This window comes from Hyalella azteca, unplaced genomic scaffold (assembly GCF_000764305.2).
Source record: "Hyalella azteca isolate HAZT.00-mixed unplaced genomic scaffold, Hazt_2.0.2 contig1222, whole genome shotgun sequence".
NCBI classification, from domain to species: domain Eukaryota; kingdom Metazoa; phylum Arthropoda; class Malacostraca; order Amphipoda; family Hyalellidae; genus Hyalella; species Hyalella azteca.
The window spans coordinates 27,611-53,681 of record NW_025931548.1 but is presented as its reverse complement, the minus strand read 5'-3'; the positions used below and the strand labels follow the sequence as shown (position 1 = coordinate 53,681).

The following is a 26,071-nucleotide window of genomic DNA, read 5'->3' as shown; positions in this document are numbered from 1 at the left end:
AATAATGATAGATGAGACATATTAATGAACGTTTATAACGTCTAGTGTGGGCATTACTATAACTGGCCATTCATAAGAGAACGGCCCTATTATCGTTCGCAGATGCATACTTAGCAATCATCGAGCTTCAAGAATGATGTTGCCTGTGCTGTACAAAATTGTAGTACAATTTAAGGATATTAGATTAAGGAAATTGCACCTTATGTAATATGTTACATATGTTGTGAATTGGAATTCCAAATCATTACTGCACCGTGACTCCAATATTTGCTTATAGTCACGAACTATAGTCAGCCCAACCGCACGGCTAGCCAGCGGCAATAAATCAACAGTCAGGAGAACTTCAGATCCCATCCGGTGCAGACTTGTCCACTTTGGTCTCATCATCTTTGTATCTTCAGTTAGTCTTCACCGTAATTCGACCACCTTGTTCTCTGGGCGCTTTCACCTGATGCGTACAACTTCGCCGTATCTCCTGAGTTCCAGGAGGGTTCGTGTTCTCATTCAGTATGGAACCTAGTTTTCCGATCGCTGAGCAAGTTCCTTTAAAATAAAACTCTTCTACGTCATAAATCATTTATCAGTTTTAATTTGGAATTCTAATTTACCATCTAATTTAAAAATTACTTCGAAATTCTGTCAATTGAAACTTTTGTGAACTATTTGCAGGCGTGTGAAGTGGCGCTAAAGGTGGAAGATGCCTGGAAGGAGTCTGGGTCAGAAGCCTTACTAGCTTCCGAGTTTCGTTCAATAAACTTGTATCGTTACCTGACTCTGGTCCATTTTCCCCATTATTTAGTGCATGTGCCGATGAGGCGATGTTTTTTCGAAATTGTCATGGAAACTTCGGCTGTATGGTCGTTTGAAGGTGTATGTATGGTCGTGTGATGACCTCTGTGTGGTCGTGTGAAGGTGTCTGTATGGTCATGTTAAGGTGTCTGTATAGTTGTGTGAAGATGTCTGTATGGTTGTGTGAAGGCGTCTGTATGATCATGTTGTAGCGGGCCAGCTTTGGCCTCGCTATTAGTTTTCTCCAGTCGCCGCACCTCTCTAAAGGCCCGTTCACACTAGGGGCAACATACGAGAATCAAGTGCCTCAAAGCGCATTAAGAGGCGCTTTGAGCAGGCTCTGCAGGCTCTGCATGCGCTTCTTGACCGATTGACGAGCTAGCGATTGACAGGGGCCATGCCTCGTGCAACACAAGCGCGGCGCTTAGTAGATAGCTATTAAAGAATTGATATCACTTGTATGCTTAAATCGCATATTAACTAAGAATTTAAATTAAATTAAAAATTTAAATCAAATTAAAAATTTAAATCAAATTAAAAATCTAAATTAATTAATTAAAGAAATTCAATTCGTTCTATCTTTTCAATGTATTAATTTGTGACTTCTGATTTGTGATTGTAGATTCTACGAACTGACGATGGAGCTGGTCTCCGAAACGTTTTCTATAAAGATATGAATTTTTGTGGACTATTCTTTTCTTTTAAATTCTTAGTTAGTACTTTAGTACTTAGTAGATAGCTGTCTGTGGTCTAGTAAGGTTGATTGCGTACGCTGGTCCGGCACACCAAATGTCGACTATTACACCACTCTCGTTTGGAGTCACTCTCTAGTAGAGCGCCTAATTGATCTTTATAGAGAACACGAATACCTATGGAGTGTTTGGTCAAAGGAGTACAAAAATCGAAATGCAAATGATGTAAGTTATTTTTACATGACGTGTTTAGTTTATGTGATTTTAGCAACTCCTGATAATTTATGCATTACCGTTTAGCGATTTCGAAGGATGATATAATATCTGTACGAATATTGTAACTTTTTATTTAAGAATAGACTATATTTTTTATAAACTTTATCTTTTTGAATGTGCTAGTTTGTGCTCTAATTATGATGCCTATGCTAAATTCTCGTTTACAACTGGCATATTGCGAAGAATGACGGACCGCAGCACACGCGAGAACAATGGCACACAGCTCAAATTCGGTTACATCCATCCTCATTGACGTCTAGGTGGCAACTAGTGTTCAAAGCGCGCGGTCTCAAACTACCGAGTACAAAAGTAGTGTGAACGGTTGTGCGCGGTGAGGCACTGCAGCAAACGACTCAAAGCGCATGTCGTTGCCACTAGTGTAAACGGGCCTTAACGTACAATTTGTACTGAGCAGTTATCTGAGGGCGTCTCAGAGTGCGGCGCTAATAGGAGTCAAGAGATAGAATAAAAAATACAGTACCGTGAAAATCTGGCCTGTGAGAACAGAGATTGAAGAGAAAAGGTGTGCGTAGGTAGTTTGCGCGGGAAGCAGCGGATTGCTAGTAGCCAGCCTACTTTTGCCGGACTTACCACACTTTGTAATGACTGTAAATATCTGTAATTATTGTCCATATAATGTCTGTATTCGTAAACATATATGCATTCAGTTATAGTCCTGTGTCGTGGATGCCGGTTTCCCATGAAATTTAAGTAAACCTTTTTGTGGCTTTTGTAAATTTGCTGAACCAGTTGTCATTCATCCTCGTACGTTAGGGCCCGCTTGCAGAGACCCAGTAACTTTGTATATGGAGCGTAGTTATCCCGCTACAATGTGAAGGTGTCAGTATATATGTTCGTGTGAAGGTGTCAGTAGTGACACGTTGTGAAGCCGTTGATGTAATTTTCCGAAGATTTTCTAGAATATCTTCAGTTCCGACGAGCAGGATTAAGTGATAAATTTCAAACGAATAATAACCCATTAACAATATTAACTATTAACTGGCTAATTACCCATCTAATCCTAAAAAATATGTGAGAAATCCTTAATTCCTCACCGACAATATGTATTTAGGCTGGAGTTTTTTTTATAAATTAAATGATTCATTATTCGCTTACAATTTAAATTAGAAATCCACTCAACTAAATTAATGCAAAAAATATAATAGATTCGAAGTCAGAGGTCGGAGAGCATCGAACCTTCTACGCGAAGGCGGCGCATCAGCGTGACCGGGGACTAGGAAGTCCCGAACTCATCATAAGGTAGTTGCCGCCAGTGAAAGCCTTTAAGTCATTCTGTCACGACGCATTGTCCAAATCTCATTGTGATTCATTCATTAAAATTCGAAATTTTCGTGAACATTGCCGTTTCAGAACAGTGCGGCAACTAAACTGCAACAACTGCTTAGTATTTCTACCGTATTTGTAAGTATCTCTACCGCTCAGTATTTTTTCTCTCTTCTTTGGTTTCTACTAATGTCCTGTGAATTTCATATAATTTTTTTTTGTTTTTTAAATTTAATTTATTTAATGTGGGGAAGTTGGACAATTAATGTTTTCCAACTAAGCTGTCATTAATGTTGGGAAGTTTCAAGGCTTACAATTTCGAAGTAATTTCAATTGAAATTCCGTGCGTCAAATTTAATTTTTAGTTAGTCTAAATCAAATCAATCAATTCAGTTTAGAATGTTCTCTGCTTTAGAAGTGCGTTATTTTATCACTTTACCTGCGAAGATCACTCATCAAATCTTGAAAAACTTATTAGGGATTAAAAATTGGATTGGTAGAAGGACAGTTTATTGAGCGCTGAAATATGCGATACCACATGCTGTCGTCTGGAGTTCACGTGTTTGCACCGAAGAATGGGCACGGCCAGCGGTCCACGTCTCACGTCCAAGGCAGGAGGATGACGGGGGATGAGTCTAGTGGAGATGAAGCATCAACTGAAGTCCACAGTAACTTCAAGCAGGGCCACACTGGACGAGAGCGTCACACGAAATTGCGAAGCACAGATGAGACGTCCAGCACAAGTGACGAACCGCTATAGACTGGCGAATCTTCTTACAAGAGGCCCTGGAATACTTAATTCTCCAAGTTAAATTTATTGTGGTTGGAAAATGTGGCATGAAGTGGCACAACGACACAGATGCAGTATACTGATACAGATGCTGTAAATTGATATTTAAGACATTTTAAAGTTAAGGCTTTTACCAAGTGGAGATCGCGAAAAAGATTCTGCATAAAGTTATGCAAATAAACTGTACGTGAATTTCAATTCTTTAACATCAAACATTGAGATTAAGACTTTGTCTTGACATCAAAAGACTTTGTCTCTCCAAAGCATTAAAACCTTCAACTGTTCTTATTATTTTCCAGGCCTGTCTAACTTCCCACCTCTGAAACTGATTTCAAATATTTTCCTCCAATATTCTTTCTTCATAAAGTGATCACCACACTGGACATTCAAACCTCCGGTTTGTAGTGTTTTTCTGTGTACAAATAAATTTTTTATATTTGCTTATAACCTAATAGTTTATACGGGCATAATGAAAGATTCGTAAATTATATTTATTTCTTCTGCAGTATACATTATCCTGCTCTTGTGACTGGCCGGCCTTATTTTATTTGTACGTCGCATATACCTATTCTAGTTCTTTCAACGAGCTACCAACCCTCGACCTGAACTTCTTGTGAACCGTATCCTAAAAATTGCATCAAGGGTTCGGTTCCTACCGACCGAACATCGAAATTTTGTTAGTATTTAAAATCTGCATTTCAACGATGCTAAACACATCAGACATAATCTCAAAATAAAATTCTCTCAGTGCGAATATTTTAGTGATAAGTTTCGCATTCCACTTTGCAATTTTCCCGGTATGTTTTTTCTTGTATCTGCAAACTCGGGGAGATTTTCAACGGCTTCCCTCCTGACGCCCCGTGATAAACTGCCTCACACAGGAGACAAAGCGTACCGTGTTTGCTTCGAAAGATGTCTTTTTTCAGTCCACAGTCTCAGTCCACAGTCTCAGTCTCAGTCCACAGTCTCAGTCCACAGTCTCAGTCCACAGTCTTAGTCCACAGTCTTAGTCCACAGTCTCAGTCCACAGTCTCAGTCCACAGTCTCAGTCCACAGTTTCAGTCCACAGTCTCAGTCCACAGTCTCAGTCCACAGTCTCAGTCCACAGTCTCAGTCCACAGTCTCAGTCCACAGTCTCAGTCCACAGTCTCAGTGTATTATTCATTTTCTTCTATCAGGAAAGCCTCAAGACTTAAGCCAATGCTCTTATGTAATGACGAAGCCGAATATAGTAGGAATACTGTTTGCCAAGTGAATATAAGTTCGGCCACCACTGATTGTTTATACTGTAGAAAGGATTTGTGCAATAAAATGATTTAATTGAAGACTATGTGTTACCAGAACCTTATGTAGCCCGAGTTGGCGTGTCCCGGTGATCTAAACAATAATTCTATTTTCATGTCGAGTTTTTTCATGTCAATACAGCTGAAGGAATCTATCATAGGAAACAATATCAGCTCTGAGGGCTGCACAGCAATGGAACATAATTTAGGTGGGACAATACATAGTAACTTCAGCCTTACATATATTTACAGCATAATGAAAAGGACGTTCTAATGCCACTCGACTGCAATAGACACTCCTCTGCCACGTACATTTGCAGCATAATGCAAGTGGCTTTCTAATGCCACTCGACTGAAAAGCCACTCCTGTGCCACGTATATTTGTGGCGTAATGTAAGTGGCGCACTTATGCCACTCGGCTGCTGTAGCCACCTCTTTGCCACTTTCCTTTGTTTATGAAATTTGCGGCACAATATCCCGTAGAAAATTTTCCCTACTCAGGAGTCAAGCATCTATTTAAGCATTTATTTAGCATCAACCGAAAGGATTTTAAAAAGTATTATTGAAGTTTAATCAAGAATTTTTTATTCATCAGGGAAGCAATAGAACTGGATCAACTCATTCATATAATGTATATATATATAGAACTCAAAAAGCCAACTGTTATTAACTTTCTCGTCCTCCAGAAAGTAAGATACACTGAGACACGTGTGAGTCCAGGAAGTGCCCGTAAAGACACTTGGCGAAACAAGAGCGGCCATTAAGCCAACAATGCTTAAATATAGTCATGAATAGTACAGAAATTTATTTTCAACATTATAAGAGCATAAATTTATTGCAAATTAAGCTCAACTTATTCGATTTAAAATAAGTGGCGAGCACAATAGATCAATAGAAGTGGCGAGTCCGTCTGTCCTTCAGGCAGACGGACAGACGGACGGACATGGCGAGCACAATAGTGCATTTTTTTCATAAATCAGAAAATGCGCTAAAAAGCACATTGAGCTTTGCCCAATCAACTTCTTCGGTTAGCTTCGGGGAGGGAGTATCAACAAGCGTTAAATATTTGTAGAGTTTCTTATAAAGGAAAGAATAATAATTATTTAATTCGATTGTTAATTCTTTTATTTAATGATATTGATCTCATTCATATGGAAAGTTATCGTTGATGCGAACGCTCATGATTTGTTCGTTTGATTGCAGGTTAAAAACTTTGAGTTCGCTTGTAGGCTCTGCCAAAAATGGCATCTTAATTTAAATTGCTAATTTGTATACTGATGTGTATAGTTATGCTTCATTCTCTGCGTCTCGCTACCATGAGTGCTTCCCCTAACATGTGTCCTGAATTACCATGTATGGAATTTCAGCTCCAAGGCAGAGTGGACGCTGCGGTCGCTGNTTATGCCATTGGAGTTACTCAGACCCAAAACCTAGTGATTAATAATGAAGATTGGCACAATATGAATGATCGAGATATTCATCGCATACGGAGCTGTCTATAAATGGCATGCAAACAATGGTTAATGAAACAAGTGAGAGTAAACGTGAGAAAAGTTTATTTCGTCGATTAATTACAAATGTACAATAAAACAGAATTTGGGCTGTCTTCATTCAATTCCATCGATATTAATTTTTGTATTTTTAGTTTCCATTTTATTAAAGTCAATCAAATAAGTTATCTTTGTTTGCTACCTGTCATTGTTCTGATGGTATTTGAGCTGTGGTAATCTGTGTTACTGTCTCTGGAAAGGTTGGGCATTGAGGCTACTTGCATAAAGAAGCGGTCTCTATACAGCTCGTTTGAGTTGAACTCACTTGCCAGGTTTATTATTCCTCGTGTTTATGAATTTATTCGTTATTATTATCGGAAATCTTACTCTATTAGAAAAATGTCGTTAGTTAAATTCAAATAATGACTTCGTACCAAGTTATTTTTTATGGTTTCATATTTATGTTGAGTTCGTCATTCTTCGTTGTTTGAATATGATAAATATGAGCTTATATATTTTTCTTTAATATGCATACAGCGGCCTATACATTCATATACACAACAAATGATGAACCCACGACATGGTTCACGTCAACCTCCGCGCGCTGGAAGTCGTGCTTTGGTTCCCGCGTCCCCAGCGCGGTGCAGGGACGAGTCGTGGGGTGGGGGGTGTAGGTATATTATGGGCTGTTTGGTCAAACGCGGGAAAATATGTTTTGAAAACATATTTTTAAAAAAGGTTTGACCGACTAAAATAGCGTTTACAGGAAAAACAAATTCGACGAATTAAGACTTATATAATAAGAGACTCATATAAGACTAGAAAAAGAATGTATAAGACTCATTCATTATACACATGTATAGCTACCATGTTTGAAACATACCCGCTGAGATAGTAACTACTCAAGCATTATTGCAACTAACAGCATACAGGGACTGGCTGGAGTACAACCAATATTGCCTATAATTTTACCTATATTGCCTATAATTTTACCTATATTGCCTATAGGTATACCTATATTGCTATAAGTTTACCTATATTGCCTATAAGTTTACCTATATTGCATATAAGTTTAACTATATTGCATATAAGTTTAGCTATATTGCTATAAGTTTAGCTATATTGCTATAAGTTTACCTATACTGCCTATAGGTATACCTATATTGCATATAAGTTTACCTATATTGCCTATAATTTTACCTATATTGCCTATAAGTTTACCTATATTGCATATAAGTTTACCTATATTGCCTATAAGTTTACCTATATTGCATATAAGTTTACCTATATTGCATATAAGTTTAGCTATATTGCTATAAGTTTACCTATACTGCCTATAGGTATACCTATATTGCCTATAAGTTTACCTATATTGCCTATAAGTTTACCTATATTGCCTATAAGTTCACCTATATTGCCTATAAGTTCACCTATATTGCCTATAGGTATGCTTATATTGCCTATAGTTATACCTATATTGCCTATAAGTTTACCTATATTGCCTAGAAGTTTGTTGAAAAATCCATCTGAACGAATCCCCCCTCCCCTCCCACCTGCGAATATTACCCACCAAAAAATGTTATTCTTGTGATCTGTTTTAATGTTACTAGAGCAGATATAGTTTAGTTCAGACTCTTTTGGAGAAATGAAATAAACAAAATTATGTTTAACTTATAATAAATCTGCTCAGTACACGGGGCAGATGCACATGCTTAAATTTATGATTTTGTGAACAATCAATTAGATGTTTAATTAGGCTAAAAATTTTTACCATATTTTCTACGAAAGCATTTGCCGATTAAACGCTTTTCGACTAGCGCTTTTCGATTAAAATGCTTTCGATTAAAATAATTTTCGATTAAAATGATTTCGATTAAAATACTTTTCGATTAAAATGATTTTTGATTAAATGCTTTCCGATTGAATTGCTTTTCGATTATAGTTCTACTTTGCTCAGGGCCTTGGGAGAAAGATTGACCAATAAACATGGCCAGTCGCAGGTCAGTTGGCCAATAGCTGTTATCAGTTAAAGATAATTCGCTAATTTCTCTGAACAAATGCTCATGATTTCGCATGCCAACGGAAAACGGGATTGAAAAAGGTCAGGAGCGAAATTGATGCAAAAGGATAATTTGTTTAACCAAAGTTGTATGACATGGGAATAAAAGTATAGAAATGTGTGTACAAATGACATATTTGCAAAATATACACCTTATAAACTAGTGAGGACCAATATCTATCAAATAGAAATATCTACCAAACTTGCATGCGAGCGCCCACAAACATGTAAATAAGATTAAATTTGTGGAACTGAAATAAGAACTAAAGTAAGGATATTTGCTTTTAAAATTTATAATAAATTTAAATATTGAAGTTTCAAATTTTACTGGATGAAGTCATACATAATGAACATGGTGAAAAATTCCGCAATATATGAAATTAAATATTACGTTCTAACGAAAATTCTCTAACAATAAAATTTAATATTATAACATTTCAAGATTTTGCAGCTTCGATAGCCCAAGAAAAAAATCGTAGGTGTATTTTAGTGCTGCTTTTCCTATTGTTGTTTTTAATTATACAAAGTCAATTAAAACATGTAACCTCAAGCTATCAACATACAAAACACAGGATTCGATATGACTTTGAAATTATTTTAAGTACAATCCTTAATTATTATATTTTTTAATTGTATCAATATGTATAAATTTGCCCATGGGAACCAAATATTATAAATAAGAAAGCTTATCAAAAACTTAATTCGCAAAGTTACAAGAAATTCTTATGAAGAAAAGCTTTCTGGCCCTCAACGATACGCGAGTCAAAGAACTACTTCTGCCTAGTTATACTCAAATTCTTATAAATTGCAATTTATTCATTAATTTCCAGTGGCAATTTATGTCTGCATAGGGAATGTCATGCCTCTGCAGCAGCAGTACAGGGATGAGGAGTCTGCTTAATTGTACAATTATTAAACTGTTTTTTGTCCCTCATTTTCTTGGGCTTAAAAATTCGAGTCAGTTGTGATTTATTTCCGTAATTTTCTCCGAGTCGTTAAAATCAAGAGTCAAAATTAGATTTACAAATTAGAGAAAAATTATCTAGCGATATCAGCAACATGAAGGTTCGCACCGCCATTCAAAATCATCTAGAGCTTAAACAGTTCTCTTCTGGAATGATCCATGCAATGGAAAAATTTTACGAACCCCTTGACAGTAACTCTCGTGATGTGGGAGAGTAACCCTCGTGATGTGGGAGAGTAACCCTCGTGATGTGCGAGGGAAGTCAAGATGCAGAGACAACAGGCGAGGGAAGTCAAGATGCAGTGACAACACGCTAGGGAAGTCAAGTTTGATATAGGGAGCAATGAACTAATATGAGTGAAAGACATAAGGCAGATAATACAATCAAGGGAAAATTTTTTTGGATCAAAAAATCAATTAATGGTCTATATTTTCTTGCAATGCAACAATTATAGAGGAACATGTCGAGTTACAGTATGTCCTGAGAACTCAAGTCTGTCGCGTCATTGCTGTTGATCAACTACGGAAAATTGCAATTTTTCGTATAGAAGTAAAATAATCGAGATTTTCCAAATAGAGTATGCAGCAAGTTCGTTAAAGTTTCACTGGGAGGCTCACACGGTGATATTAATCTCATCTATTTAGATGAACATTAACCTTGATTAATGACGACCGTGAAAATTTATATTACTAGTTTTTTGTTTACAATTATCAAGCTTTCTAATTTCATGAGTTAATATTAGAACAGCTGGAAAATTGCATGACCAAAAAATTACCAAATATAGTCGTCTGGCGTCGATGATTATATATGAACGCAAATTTATATAGACTACAAGAAAAAAAATTTTTATGACTCTGACAGGCGTATTCCGCTGCAAATAACAATCAAAATACATAGCCCTCATTCTTGTTCGAGTTGACGATCTGGAGCTTGAGTTCCTTTTGAGAACCGACTCATGTAAGTGGGGCTGACAACTGCTGTATCCGTACTATAGTTCCTGCTCTACTCATCATTTTCAAAGGGATTCTTTTCTTCGTCAATTTGATTAATGCGATGTTGAGTTTGAAGTTCCATTCATTATATGAAATTCAATCTATTATATGAAGTTCCATTTAATGGATGTAAGTAGTTCAGTATATCATATGAAGTTCAATTTATAATATGAAGTTCCATCCATAATATGGAAATCGATCCACTACTTGAAGTTCTATGTATACATTATAAGAAATTCATTTATTACATCCAATGTCGCTTTTGGATGAGCGCTAATATGAGCGATAATATGGCTTTTCTTTCTATTTATTTTACAACTCACCATATCTAGAAACAGCATTCCTATTTGTTCTTATACGAGCCCAAAAGAACAATTTACCATAATAAATGTGTTCAAGGTATTATAAAGGGAAAAATCCAAAAATAGATAAAAAATTTGCAATATTTAGTTTGAATCTTAAATTTGCCTGGTATTTTATTCATTCGAATAAACATAAAAAAGGAATAAATAAATAAGCATGAATTGCAGTTCAAATTTTCAGTTTATTCCGCACCAGAGCGCTGCAGGATATGCTTTACATTTCAGAGCGATCTCCGTTTTGAGCAGAGGGCGGGGGGAGGGGGCACCAGCCAGACGAAATGGAATCCGGCAAGCAAACTCCGTAGAATTTAGCAGGTGTCTTTTTATCAGGCAATTTTGGCCTTGGCACAACAACGGAGTTAGCGAGTCGTGTCTAATAGCATGAAAGTGCGTGGAGACGTTGGATACGCTGGAAAATTTAGATGCAGTCGCCAGTTCTTTCTTAAATTCCATGCACAAAAATTGGTTTGCCATTTTTAAACTGGAACAAAATAATATCTTTTTCACTTAATGGCGCTCTTTTCAATATTGGCTACTTTTAAAATTAATAGAAATGCGGTTAAGTTGAAAATTTTTGCACAAAACTATTTAATTATTTGCTCCTCACGAACTGAAAGTAAACTTTAAACACAGGTTCATGAGGTTTCTGTTGCGCCGCTAACAACACATCGACGATATTAAAATTAATTCCTGCCGGAGTGCTCTGAAGGCCGGCGCGTTAAAAGTGTTTGATGATCGTTGGAACTGAGTAAAAGCTAAAATAATTTACATGTTTTTCGATAATGTTTTGTTCAACATCTAAGGTCGTAAATCGTTTGAATCGTTTGCGTCTGGGGCCATACTTTCAAAATTGGCTAAGTGAACGTAAGTACTTATGCTCTATTTTCTTGTCTATAATTGGTTAATTTTGCATAAAAGGCCGTCGTCAATGATTGGCTGATGAACTTACGATCTCTTAACCTTTTTTGAATGTATAGGCCCTGATGGGTAGAGTTAGTTTTTGGCCGTCGTGACCTAGGCTGGTCTAGGTGGCCGGCCGATCGACCAGCGGGCGTTGTGGCGGTGATGGTGTTGGCGTTACATCACAGGCCAGCCACAACATCCTATAGGTGTTGGCGTTGCCTCGGTCAACAGGCGTTGTGGTGGTGATGGTGTTGGCGTTACATCACAGGCCAGCCCTAACATCCTATAGGTGTTGGCGTTGCCTCGGTCAACAGGCGTTGTGACGGTGATGGTGCTGGCGTTACATCACAGGCCAGCCCTAACATCCTATAGGTGTTGGCGTTATCTCGGTCAACAGGCGTTGTGGTGGTGATGGTGTTGGCGTTACATCACAGACCAGCCCAACATCCTATAGGTGTTGGCGTTGTCTCGGCCAACAGGCGTTGTGGCCGTGATGGTTTATGAAGTTTGGGGCTGATTATATTACTGGCTCATCAGCACGTACACACTTAGACGGGGGTAATAATTTGTTGGAAGCCAAGCGAATTAATCCCATTTTTATTAGCGGTAAACAGCAAATATTGAAGAGATTTGTGGAGAAATATTATATGGTGTTGGTCATGTAATCTCTGAGCAGATTTAGGCTGTTATCGAGCTAGTAAAAGTTTTCTTATTTTATGCATTATGGGAACGTACTTTGTTAGTAATTTTGAGTAATTTTAATTTAAACTTTAACGCTATTTTTAACCACAAAAAATGAAAGTTGAGAAAATTTACATCATAAGAGCTGAAATCTTCCAGGCATCGGATGCTGAGTTAGAATCCAGAGTGAACGATGAATAGCCTCTATATTGAACAGCGAATTAACGCTAAAAAAACATACGCATTGATAAGATTAAAGAGTCAACACCATTAAAACTTAAAATTTGAATCACCGTTACCAGCAAACGTAATGTATAGGTTATAATATTTCTTTTCAATGTAGGGCACTCGATCCGATCATTACACTAACATTTACTTTGCTAGATTGTGAAATATTTTTCACTGTTATTCTTAGCTAACGATAAACACTTTAATGGCAAAGGAACTTGCGCTCAACCTTCGATACTCACGCAGCGCTTGCGACAAGCATGTCTGTACCTGAAGCTTATTAATTTGTTAAGCTTTGTAATGCCGAACAGATAAATAACACGGCACTCTGACGAACATGTATCCCTTTAATGAACCGTGCGGCCAAGTTATCCCTGACTTCCCCGGTATGTTTACTTGAGCCATTTTCTGACTCTTGATGCAATCGATAAACGACTTCTGATTTGCATTCAGAAAATGTAGTAAGAACCTGAGAAACAAAATAATTCAATTAGATTATTTTAGTTTTATTGGCATTGATGTTGTCTTTGATATTGCATTATTTTTTGTGAGTTAAATAAAGCGGTCGGTTCTAACATTCCCTACGAACTCATTTCGAGTAACAAGAATTATATGATGATAAAACATGTAGAAAGCCTTTAAGAGGAAAGAGACGCATGTGATACAAGCAAAACAGCGCAGAATGAATCACTTGAATGAGTTGTTGACGGGTAAAGTAATTTATTCACTCACGCGAGTAGTCAGGGCAGTTTGTTTCTATTGCTCACTTCAGTATCTAATACATATTAACATTAACAATGCATTGACTCGTTACTGCTTCAATATTTATGGAGAAAAATGTGGTGTGATAATACTGCTCACTCGATGAGCTCAGCACTTGTCTACAAGATAATACCTTTCATTGAGTACTCCTGAATAACTTTTGTGCAACCATAAACCGTTTCTATAATTGTATTTTTAGAGCAGCGCTAAGCAGCTTACGAATTTTCAATGGAGTTGAATCAGGGTTCGTCGACTGAAATTGATCTGGGCATCGAATATAAATCGTAAATGTTGCGATAATTCAGGCTATTTCTGATGACACGAGTTCGTTGTGACTGATTTAGTTTAGGATTCATAGAAAAAGATTTGAATTCGAAATCTAAATTGCAGGATTATCAAGGATGACTGGTACATGAAAGCCCTTGAGGCGGAGAGTGCAAAGAATCTTAATTGACGGCCCAAAGGAATAATCCCAACACAGTGTTAAAGATTATATTTGAACTTTTTCTCAGTCATTTGAGTTGAAGTGTTTCAAATTGGTGGCCAACATAAGAATATATATCTCGGTATGACCGCCAGGTAGCCGGTTACCAAATAAGTCTGAGGAAATGTTCTCTGGTTAGTAACTCAACGAGCCGACACCGGAAAACATGTCGCTTCAGAACTCCTCTGCCAATTTGCTAGCTTCTTCTCGCGGATAACTTGAACTTTGAAACGGCGAACTCTTGGACGTTGCTAGCCAGCCAATTGATATTCAAAGCCGTCCTTGTCAGGACACCCGACTTTTTGCCTTTCTAGAAGAGAAATGCTAAAATAGTCTTAACTTATTCGAAGTGTCCGTTGTCTGAAAAAGTATCTGGGCAATACGGGTTGTACATTAATTCTCAGGACTCCCGTGCCAATATATTTTACTACGGTAAGTTAGAACGGTTGTCTGGTAACATTTCTGATGCATTGGTATTAGTCCTTGCCCTACAGCAAGCAACTGGGAGTTATTTTATTGCATTAAGCTGAATTAGGCTAGTTAATCAATTGCTGTTCATCATTGGTGCTTAAATCCGAATTTGAAATGATGCTGTCGACTATATCCCCATACGGATCGATAGAATAGAGACTAACCGCTCTCGAGTGTTTAAGCTAAATTTCCACCCTTGTCTTTTCTGTAGAACTTTGTATTTACGGTGTTCTTTTTCCCCCATTGGTTTGAACGCCAACAAATGGTTTTGAACACCAACAAAATGGTCTTGAACATTAGATGCATTGCTACGAATGTTGTAGCTTGGTAGTTTCGCGGAGCTATCATATAATTCAGGTTCTTGTCCTACATTCGTCCCGCATCTCGATGTCGATTCTCTAGAAAATTAACGTCTGTGAAACGAGTACGTCCCATTTGGTGGGTAATATGAGATGTTCTTTGCACATAAAAGTTAATAAGGTGATGAAATGGCTAAAATTATTAAATGCAAGTGTTATGATTTAGAGTTGAAAAATAATTCTTCCTGTGCTGGTGCTTTTAGACAGGGCAACTTTATAAATTAAATACCTACGTTATTTCCGTGGTGTATGCGTGAATGTTCCCACGACTTTCACGAGCTACCGGTTTATTCCATTTAAATATTGTGAAAATTTAGACTAATTAAAGCTTAACGATTTTGCATATCTTTAGGATCTTCAAATTCAGTAACGACTCCAGATTCGTTAAATTCATGAATATCTTGCTGATGATTTGGGGGTGCGTATCGTGATCCAGATTACCAAGGCTACTATTACCGGTTACTGCTACTACTATTACCGGTTACTGCTGCTACTATTACCGGTTACTGCTGCTACTATTACCAGTCACTGCTGCTACTATTACCAGTCACTGCTGCTACTATTACCAGTCACTGTTACTACTATTACCAGTTGTCACTGTTACTACTATTACCAGTTGTCACTGCTACTACTATTACCGGTTGTTGCTGCTACTACTATTACCGGTTTTTGCTGCTACTGCTATTACCGGTTCTTGCTGCTACTGCTACTACCGGTTGTTGCTACTACTACTATTACCGGTTTTTGCTGCTACTACTATTACCGGTTGTTGCTGCTACTACTATTACCGGTTGTTGCTGCTACTACTATTACCGGTTTTTGCTGCTACTACTATTACCGGTTGTTGCTGCTACTACTATTACCGGTTGTTGCTGCTACTAGCTGCTATTACCGGTTCTTGCTGCTACTCCTATTACCGGTTGCTGCGGCTAATATTACCAGTCGTTGCTAATACTATTACTTCCTTTCCTACTATTAACCCTTGCTGCATGCGTCTTGATTGTCTTTCAGCAGCATGATACTGAACCTTCATACATTTTCCGACAGGACATGCTACATCTTTTTTCATTTTACTCCGTTTTCTGACAACTCATATTCAATGTTATGAAATACATGATGAATTTCTTCGTTACATTATAGTTACTGCATTCTGTTCGTTATTATCGAGTTAAAATCCTTTCCAAAAGATTTTGGGCGTTATGATGCCTAATCTCAATGCACTACGATGAATTTAGCTATACATGTACATGTTGATGTACAGAAATGAGTGGAACTTTTCCCAAATTTTGATAGTTTTTCCCCCTTTGTGGATCGTTCTGGCAGTTAGGCTCGGAAAAAAGCATATCAGTGCCTTATCCGCTCTCCTCTACTTGTGATTTGGGAAAGAAAGTTTGGTTTTATTAATTGAACAATTTGACCATAATTCATTTGAGTGTACTAATGAAATTATGTTCATGTTCCATCAAGTCCTTGCTCATCCTAGTGCCTCTGTGTTCCAAGAAGACTTAGCTCTTTAAGGGGAGCGTCTGCCCCAAAATCGAAAATTTTGACTTTTACGGTTTTTATTTTTATACTCATCTTGAAGCTTACATTCTGATGCATCTAACGGTACCAAAACCATATCTGTACGTTGATTTATGCGTTTACAACAGAGCGCGAAAGGGTTAGGGGTGGTGGAGTTCTTAGAAATTAAATATAGGCCGAAATTACCGGTAGCACACTTAAACAGCTAGTCTGAACACGCTGTGCTCAAATCCGTCTGCAGTCGTATGGGATGGTTCTTGTGCCGTCGTTCACACCATCCTTGACAGAAATTGAGCTCAAATATCGTCTAGTCTTGCAACCTTGCACCCTTGAATGTCTTTTTCGAGGCGCGCGCGACTTTGTCGGGCCCTGCTGAAAAGTTAACTTATTGTCACTGCAAACCTATCTCCTCCCAGAGTTTTCAAGCTACATCAATGAGACATATACCGTTCGATTTGCAAATAAGATATCTACAACTGGAGAGTCTTTTTTGCAATTTCGTTATAGTTCGGATTTTATTTTGCAAAAAGTGGGGCGGGCTGGGGTGAAATTGGAAAATTTCGAAACATTTCAGAAAAAATGCCCCCACACTCACAAAAATGAGAAATTCAAAAAACCCTTTCCTCCAGTTGTAGATATGGTCTTTGCGCATCGAATGATCTGTCTCGATGTTGTAGGTTAAAAATCCTAGGAGGATATAGATTTCTACAGTACCCCCTTTTTGGCCGTTTTCTAGGAATTTCACGTTTTCTTTAATTTTTTCGAAAAATTTACATGAGCAAAAAAAACAGAATTCCGGGTTACATACGTGTACCAAATTTTGAATCGATCCGTCTGTAGATATCCCAGATCTTTTTTGGGGCAGACGCTCCTCATATGAGCGCCCAGACTGCGTGTCTGATTGCGGGTCTCAGTTGTGGAGACGATTTGGGTGTCTTCGTTGGTCTTTAAGCGCCCAAGACTGCGTGTCTGACTGCGGGTCTCAGTTGTGAAGACGATTTGTATATCTTCGTTGGTCTTTATGCGCCCAAGACTGCGTGTCTGACTGCGGGTCTCAGTTGTGGAGACGATTTGCGTGTCTTCGTTGGTCTTTAAGCGCCCAAGACTGCGTGTCTGACTGCAGGTCTCAGTTGTGGAGACGATTTGGGTGTCTTCGTTGGTCTTTAAGCGCCCAAGACTGCGTGTCTGACTACGGGTCTCAGTTGTGAAGACGATTTGTATGTCTTCGTTGGTCTTTATGCGCCCAAGACTGCATGCGTGTCTGACTGCGGGTCTCAGTTGTAGAGACGATTTGGGTGTCTTCGTTGGTCTTTAAGCGCCCAAGACTGCGTGTCTGACTGCGGGTCTCAGTTGTGGAGACGATTGGGGCGTCTTCGTTGGTCTTTAAGCGCCCAAGACCTGTCTCTTATACACATCTAGATGTGTATAAGAGACAGGTAATATATTGACGACATACAGACTGACTGTAACAGGGCGGTAATGAAGGTCTCACGATTAATTGAGTGCATAAAGAAAACATTTCTTTTACATCGCTAAATTCCGCTTTTCAATGTTTTCAATGTTCCTCGCTAATAAATGAGGCCCGACTGCAGTGTAACCTCATTATTAATTTTAAGATTTAAGGGCTGTTTGGATTTGTCGGCTCAGCCACCATAAAAATTGTAATAACTATATATTCAACTTTAACTTTGGTAATATTGACCCGTAAATAAAAAATGCAGCTATTAAGCGCAGCTGTACGGTCAAAAAGAGCTCATAATCCGGTGTAGTTGCTGTCTCTTATACACATCTAGATGTGTATAAGAGACAGTGATAACATAATAGCGGAAACTGACACAAGTAAAANCTACTATTACCAGTCACTGCTGCTACTATTACCAGTCACTGCTGCTACTATTACCAGTCACTGCTGCTACTATTACCAGTCACTGTTGCTACTATTACCAGTTACTGTTGCTACTATTACCAGTCATTGCTAATACTATTACTACCTTTCCTACTATTAACCCTTGGTGCATGTGTCTTGATTGTCTTCCAGCAGCATGATAATGAACCTTCGTACACTATTACACCGACAGGCCATGCTACATCTTATAGGATGAGCAAATCTAAGATAAGTTTTGATATACAGTAAGGCAGCACTTACTTGTCGCTCAGAAATAAGACTTGGCGATCTGTATAGGATATATTGAATCCCTGTACTTTACAGTCGAACCGAACTAACTTTATTGGTGTACACTGCAGTCTGTGCTGATCAAGTATAACCAGAAATACGTTTTACGGAGTTTTTCAACTAAATTTCAACATCTGTATTTCTAACAGAAACTGTATTAAAACCGCTTATTGAACGTAATTTCGATGGTTTGTAAGTTCACGCATCGGCAAATTGAAGACATTATTGAATTTGTGGTGGTAGTTCAAGAGGGAGGGATAATATAAGTAAATAGTGAATTTTTTAAAACCTGAAGCTGATCAAACAATTCACTTGAGGCCTGTGTTTCCGTCCTTACAGCCCCCGCTGGTTCAGACGGTTTGGAGTCCGATGATCACCAAACTAACCGCATTTGGTTGTCCACCAGAACTGATTTGCTTAATCAGCGCCACTCCTTGGTGAGTTCAACATTTGGAAGACTTAATACGTGGGCATTAATCAGAGAAATAAAAGCACATTTTACAAATAGCGGTGCCACTTTTTCTCCTGTTTGGCTTCTGATCCAGTTCGGCAAGGAGGCATATCAGTGTTTATACAGAAAAGGTCAATGTATGTGGACAACACTGTAGTCCTCAGCTATGTCGGGTGTCACATTCCAGGCGTGGCTGCGATAGGTGAAATCAGCTGCAAAGAATTATTCATCGACTGAGTACTTGTATAAACATTTATTTTTTTCTTTTGTACGTTATAATTGGTTTAAGTGTTCAATAATTGATTAAATTGTAAGTTCGTATATTTTCATAAGTTCATTCAATATTAGAAAGAATTATTTTGCAAAAATGTACCGATTGACTCAGAAGCCCAGGGATCAGCGAATATCCGCCAATGATTCTTCTCGCTAATGTTTCTTGAAAAAGAGCTAATACGTGAAGCCGCGTAAGAGAAGCGCGATGTAGAAAGGGATTGTTGATTAATCACCCATTAATTTTTTTAGTTTGCGAAAGTCATCAGGTAAGAAGATAGTGATGATACAAAGTAGGTAGATTTCTATGACTAACTTTTACCTCGTTCAGGGCAAGTTCACCAACCATTAGTACAAATTTGTCGCGATTTATGGTACTATTGTCACTATAAATGGAACTATTGAGTAAAACTACGGTGAAAAAACTATTGTAACTAAAAATGGAACCATTAATTAACTGCCATGATTAATGCAACCATTTCTATATTATCAAAGAGCGATTGTCACGGTAAATTGAACCATTGTCACGGTAAAAAGATCCTCAATCACGGTAAATGGAAATATTTTGATGAAAGGAAACGGTCACTTTCAATCGGTCGTTTGCGCAGTTAAGCCCTTCGGTAATGAGAACAACATTTTTTTCAAGTTTCGACGAGACATTTCCAAGCTTGCTGGGATGGGACTGATCGATTGCAGCTTTATTTTCCCGACAACGGAGAAAAAATTGGATCACAAATGTAGCTGTACATTACAATGTGCGCAGGTGTGAAATTGACATATTTATCGAGTTTGGTTGATACCAAACTTCATTTGTAGTAGTTATCGGTTAATTAACAAATTCGGTAACAACTAACTCCATATTCCTTATTAAGCTTAATTATTATAGTCACTGCACAAGTCTAAAATAAACGTATTCCTCCAGTTTGGCGATGAATCGATTTCATTTGTGCCAGTTTAATAATTTAATTTAGTTGAAATAAAAAGGAATGAAGTATAATTTCACGACGAGGTCCCCACGAAATAACTGCAATAATAGCAAATATTTCTTCACCTTCACATAAATTTTTAAATATGAACTACGAAATTCAAGTGAATTTTGTTCTTTACGCCAAGCTTCTCCTCCCTATCAAGCGAACAAATTCTAAGAGTCGCGTATTTCAAAAATGCACTATTTGAAATACACTTTGTGGTCACCATGTTTGGCATGCCATTGGATCAAAGATTCATATTTTTTCATTCTCTATTTTAAAGGAAAGCTAAAGTATATTTGAAATTATTAATCATTCCCTATCTTTTCCTTGCCCAAATAAGAGAGCGCTTGTAATTTTCAATGCTGATAAAATTTGCACATCATGTGGGTAAGGGTTGTGTTTCAGGACGGTTTGAGCCCTGCTGCGCGGCGTCTGAATCACTCGGTCGCCATAGCGCACTCAGCCGCTGAAAAACTTGAGCACATCCGAAATTATCCTGAAAGTGTAGCTGGCGTCGTGGAATTCGATGCATATGAAGTTTTAGTGTAAGTAGACGGTATTCAATTGGATCAAATATTAAAAATTATTATATTAATTTTATACATATTTTAAATATTATCAAAGATATAAAAATAAATACTAGTTATTTCGATTTGACTTTTGAACACAGATCATCAATAGGAGCTATCTCAAATGAAATGCTCCGCAGTCTTTCAAAATGATGCAAGAAAGTTTCATGTAATTCATGAATTTTCCTAGACTGCTTCATTGTACAGTTGCTTAATAGTTTCATTTATTCGTAATTGCGAAAAATATTCATACTAAAATCTACCTTTACACTATGGTATCCAGAACTTTGCATTCGATTAAAAATAATTTTGTTCTGCCCAGGGTTGAAATGAATAGGCCAAAAATATTGTTGCTAACAGCAATTTACTGATATTTCACTTTGAACGATATGAATTGTTATTATTATGATGTTAACATAATACTACATTATTAAAAATATAATTTCATTACTATACTTTATTATGTGTGTTATGGTGCACTCTGTCGAAAGTGACTCATGAAATTAATGACTACAAGTTATTCGGTGAACATTCAAGTATTGAAGTGACATGTTTTGTGCAAACCTAATTCCTGCAGAATCCCGCGTTGGCTCGGGAAATCCAGTCTACGCCACTGCCAGCAGGCTCTCTACGACGCCATACTCGCAATGCAAGAAGTTACCGCTATAGAATTCCAGCGCTTGCCTCTAGCAGAAATTCCTTGTTCGGATCTCTCAACAATAGGAAATACTCTGGACAATCAGCCTTATTTCAAGCCACTTTATTACCCAAAATTATATGTGACGAAGCCAAGTGCACTTGGTCCTGGGCTGGGGAGGACCGCCATCATCAACGCCTTGAACCATCTGCAGAGAACCTGTGTCATCCTCATGCAGCTCTCCGAGGCCGCCCTCGCGGCCAACGAGTGAGAGTTGTTAATTCTGGTAGCTTTATTTATGTTCGATAGTTAATTTTTATATGTATTAATTTCGATTAGTAAATCCAGGCTTAATGAAGCGCTTCTTGTCCTATAGAGATGTTTTGAAACACCCCCTTAAGAATCGAAGAATTGCATCGATTAATAATCATGACTGAGAACGGAAAAAGTAATGAAGCCATGTGCTTCTCTCTGTCGAGGGTCTTATCGCGGAGATAAGGCCCCGTCAAGTGTTCCGTTGCACCCTTCTTATCAGAACAAATAAGATTTACTGCTTGAAATTAGGTTATTATCTTATCCAATTAGATGGTTTTATATATAAAGTAAGGCGCTATTATTTTACAGCCTGGGAGGCGCTCCAGCAGTCCTGCTGGCGCAGAGCTTCACACAGGCGACAATTTCCAGTCTTAAAATCTCAAGCTCTTATAGTTTAATACATGGAATGTTAATATTACTGATGATATAAACTAAATTTAAATCTTGTAGGTTCAGTTCATGAACTAAGTTTCTCCTTCTAATCTGCACAGGAACGCTTGATTTTGAAGTAAAATTCCTGATGGCAGAAGAATGTGCACACATTGCGTGCGGGATGTATTCTAAGTTGAAGATCCCAACTCAGTTCAGACGCACTGAGTTCTACTCATTCTACATGGAGCTCTTCGCTCAAGCTCAATGTGAGTCTTGAACGTAAGGTATTACGTAAATTTAACAGCCTTTATAACCGAACATTAAGTACAAATTTTTTTTCAAATGATCGAAGCAATGGCATTGGAAATTTACTCCATCCTTTTAAAAAGATTTCCTCCGCGGTGATGCATCTTCCTAAGTGGTTAAAATGATTATAAAAAGAGGAGTCAATTAAATTAACCCAAGCGTCTTCCGACGACTATCAAAGTTGGATTATAAACGTTACTGAATAATGAAAGGAAATGAATGGAATAATTCAGAAGTTTGACGTTGACGTCCAAGGTTTTTCGTTTGGGATTTCAACAAATATTTTTCTGCGTTATTTTTATACTGGCTTGAGCTTAGATAGGCAAAAAGCGAAATATATTCAATTATGCTTAGCGGTTCATGAGTTGTGACACGTACGTAGGTTTTATTCTGTAAATTAAACTTGTCGAAAAACCTACCAAATAAAATGTACTGGATTTTTTTTACTGAAATTTTGCGTAGGATACGATTTCCGATCTTTTAGATCAACTGCATTTGCCTCATAAATGTTTTCTACTTCAACTTGGTAACCTGTATCTTCTTGTTTGCGGGACCATAGTAATTAAAATTTTTGTTATATTCTACAATTTCCAGTCCTAAGGAAGATGCCGAAAAAAACTTACCGGGAAAACATTCAATACGTCGACTTCCTAATCTCGTCGGGCCGCAGCCTTGAGAAGAAGCTGGCAGTTCGGGACCCGAGGTTGTTAGGAGACCTGCTGGTGTCAACGCGTCTTCTGTTGTCGGACTTGTGCCGACGCAAGGCGCAACTAACCACCATGGATCCTGACAATTACGTGCATTGTCCGGCATTAGGGAAGCATAGAGATATGCTGGACAGAAGCCAAGAGACACAAGAGACACAAGTCAAACTTCATCAGCTTCATGAAATGGTAACTAGACTTTTAGATTTTTTTAACGTGCATTGTCCAGCACAGCAAGGAGATGTGCTGGAGACAAGCCAAGAGGCACAAGTCATGCTTCATCAGCTTCATGAAATGGTAACTAGATTTAGTTTTAGATTTTTTTTCAACGTGCATTTTCCAGCACAGCTTTCAAATTACGTGCATTTTCCGGCACAGCAAGGAGATGTGCTGGAGAGAAGCGAAGACGCACAAGTCAAACTTCATCAGCTTCATGAAATGGTAACTAGATTTTTAGTTTTTTTTTTATTGCAAATTACGTGCATTTTCCGGCACAGCAAGGAGATATGCTGGAGGGAAGCGAAGAGGCACAAGTCAAACTACATCAGCCTCATGAAATGGTAACTAGATTTAGTTTTAGATTTTTTTTTTCAATCGCAAATTACGTGCATTGTCCAGCACAGCAAGGAGATGTGCTGGAGAGAAGCCAAGAGGCACGGTCAAACTTCATCAGCTTCATGAAATGGTAACTAGATTTAGATTTAGATTTTTTCAATAAGAACAATCAATTGAGTAATTTAGAATAGTTTTGGGGGACAATTATTTGAGTGGTAGAATCTCTAAATTTTTGTGTTCCCATTAACTTTTCAGACACAGTCGCACCCGAGACGACGTTATGTGTTATAATGAAAGGTCTACCTTGCAGGAACACGGAAGTTGTGAGCGGTAAATGATATTTCAAAACGATTCAAAGCCAAAGGTTAATGCAGCAGGTTAATATCGTCGAGAAGATTAGCTAACTGTTGAAGATTGAGTCGTGTTAGGTGCTACTCAGGGTGTATTTTGAGCACTGCGCAGGCAAGTTTATCGGATGAAGGGAACCTATTTCACTTCATCTGATTGCCGAGTCATTGAGTGCAGCAGGTTCATTGAGCGCAGCAGGTTCATTGAGTGCAGCAGGTTCATTGAGTGCAGCAGGTTCATTGAGTGCAGCAGGTTCATTGAGTGCAGCAGGTTCATTGAGAGCAGCAGGTTCATTGAGTGCAGCAGGTTCATTGAGTGCAGCAGGTTCATTGAGTGCAGCAGGTTCATTGAGTGCTACTCGGAGACGGAGGACGACGAAGGCGGCGCATCAGCGTGACCGTGGACTACGACGTCCTAAAACTCATCATAAGGTCATAAGGTTCATTGAGTGCAGCAGGTTCATTGAGTGCAGCTGGTTCATTAATCGATCTATCGCATCTTTCTTTAACGATAAATTGCATCGGAAGTGTCGCTTTAATAATTATTTTGCATGTGAATCTCATGTTTCGAATCTAATCAAATTTTTAATTTCTATAATTTCCTAGACTTTGGCCCACTTGACACACGCCTCGTCCTTCTTCGAGGAGCGGGATGGCCTCTTGACAGGCGCAACGGGCCCCTTGACGGGTGCAACGGGCCCCTTGACGGATGCAACGGGCCCCTTGGCGGATGCAACGGGCCCCTTGACGGATGCAACGGGCCCCTTGACGGATGCAACGGGCCCCTTGACGGATGCAACGGGCCCCTTGACGGATGCAACGGGCCCCTTGACGGATGCAACGGGCCCCTTGACGGATGCAACGGGCCCCTTGACGGATGCAACGGGCCCCTCGACGGGAACGTCGGGCCCCGTGACAGGCATGTCGGGCCCCGTGACAGACATGTGGGGCCCCGAACGTCGGTGCTACGTCGGGGTGCTCCAGCGGTGCGTCGTCATGGAGACGTTCATCGCGCTGGACTACGTCCAAGATAAAGCAAGTAACGGGCCGACATGCGGGCTTAATATTATTGTATAGCAGTAATATTATCTTAATTGATAATAATTATCTAATTTATTAATACCATTATTGTCTATATGGGCCTAGCAACAATACTATCTTAATTGATAATAAATATCTAATTAATTAATAATATTATTATCTTGATTGATAACGCTGATGTTGTATGAACTTCTAATTTCCACAATTTATCCAATCAAGGAAAGCTTTTGTTTCAAATGCTGTTTGACGAATGTTGCGAACATTTATTTTCATGAAAATGTTTTATTGAATATTCTGCCTTGTTATCTTGCTGAATACGAATCGTTAGGTAATTTTCAGTATTGATTTTGAACTTAATCGTTGTTTGATTGAGGAATTTTTAACATATTTATTTTTGACAACATTTATTTACAATATACATTGCCTTTATTTCAACAGATTAATCAAGATAGAGGACTTTCGATTCTGGTTGACAGCCAAGTGAATTGCGCGTTAATATTATCTTAATTAATAATAAATATCTAATTAATTAATAATATTATTGTCTATGTGGGCCTAGCAATAATAATATCTTAATTGATAATAAATATCTAATTAATTAATAATATTATTGTCCATATGGGCCTAGCAATAATATTATTATCTTAATTGATAATAAATATCTAATTAATTAATAATATTGTCTATATGGGCCTAGCAATAATATTATCTTAATTGATAACGTTAATGTTGTATGATTCATGTTATTGTTAGGAGGAGCCTAACAGTAGTATTATTATCTTAATTGATATCATTGATGTTGTATAAACTTTTAGTTCCGACAATTTATCCAATTAAGGAAAGCGTTTGTTTGAAATGCAGTTTGACGAATGTTGCGAACATTTCCTTTGATGAAAATGTTTTATTGAATATTCTGCCTTGTTATCTTAACTGAATACGAATCGTTTAGTAATTTTCAGCATTTTC

The 26,071-nt window shown here is 38.0% G+C and overlaps 1 protein-coding gene across 1 annotated transcript; it reads left to right on the top strand.

The window, feature by feature from the left end:
* The first annotated feature begins 18,921 nt into the window (after nt 1–18,921).
* LOC108669561 lies at nt 18,922–25,612 on the top strand. Its single transcript, XM_018156933.2, has 8 exons — nt 18,922–19,004; nt 20,665–20,804; nt 21,406–21,732; nt 22,090–22,148; nt 22,272–22,418; nt 23,053–23,351; nt 24,671–25,099; nt 25,544–25,612. Exons 3-8 carry the CDS (start codon nt 21,476–21,478, stop codon nt 25,610–25,612), a joined length of 1,260 nt encoding a protein of 419 aa, XP_018012422.2. The 5' UTR covers nt 18,922–19,004; nt 20,665–20,804; nt 21,406–21,475.
* Nucleotides 25,613–26,071: the final 459 nt, after the last annotated feature.

What these genes read in the sequence shown, in the direction of transcription:
- LOC108669561 (XM_018156933.2), top strand. Translation starts at nt 21,476, where the DNA reads ATGCAAGAAGTTACCGCTATAGAATTCCAGCGCTTGCCTCTAGCAGAA. An exon ending in GCCGCCCTCGCGGCCAACGA is followed by an intron (nt 21,733 to 22,089) that starts GTGAGAGTTGTT and finishes ATTATTTTACAG; the next exon opens with CCTGGGAGGCGCTCCAGCAG. An exon ending in CACACAGGCGACAATTTCCA is followed by an intron (nt 22,149 to 22,271) that starts GTCTTAAAATCT and finishes TAATCTGCACAG; the next exon opens with GAACGCTTGATTTTGAAGTA.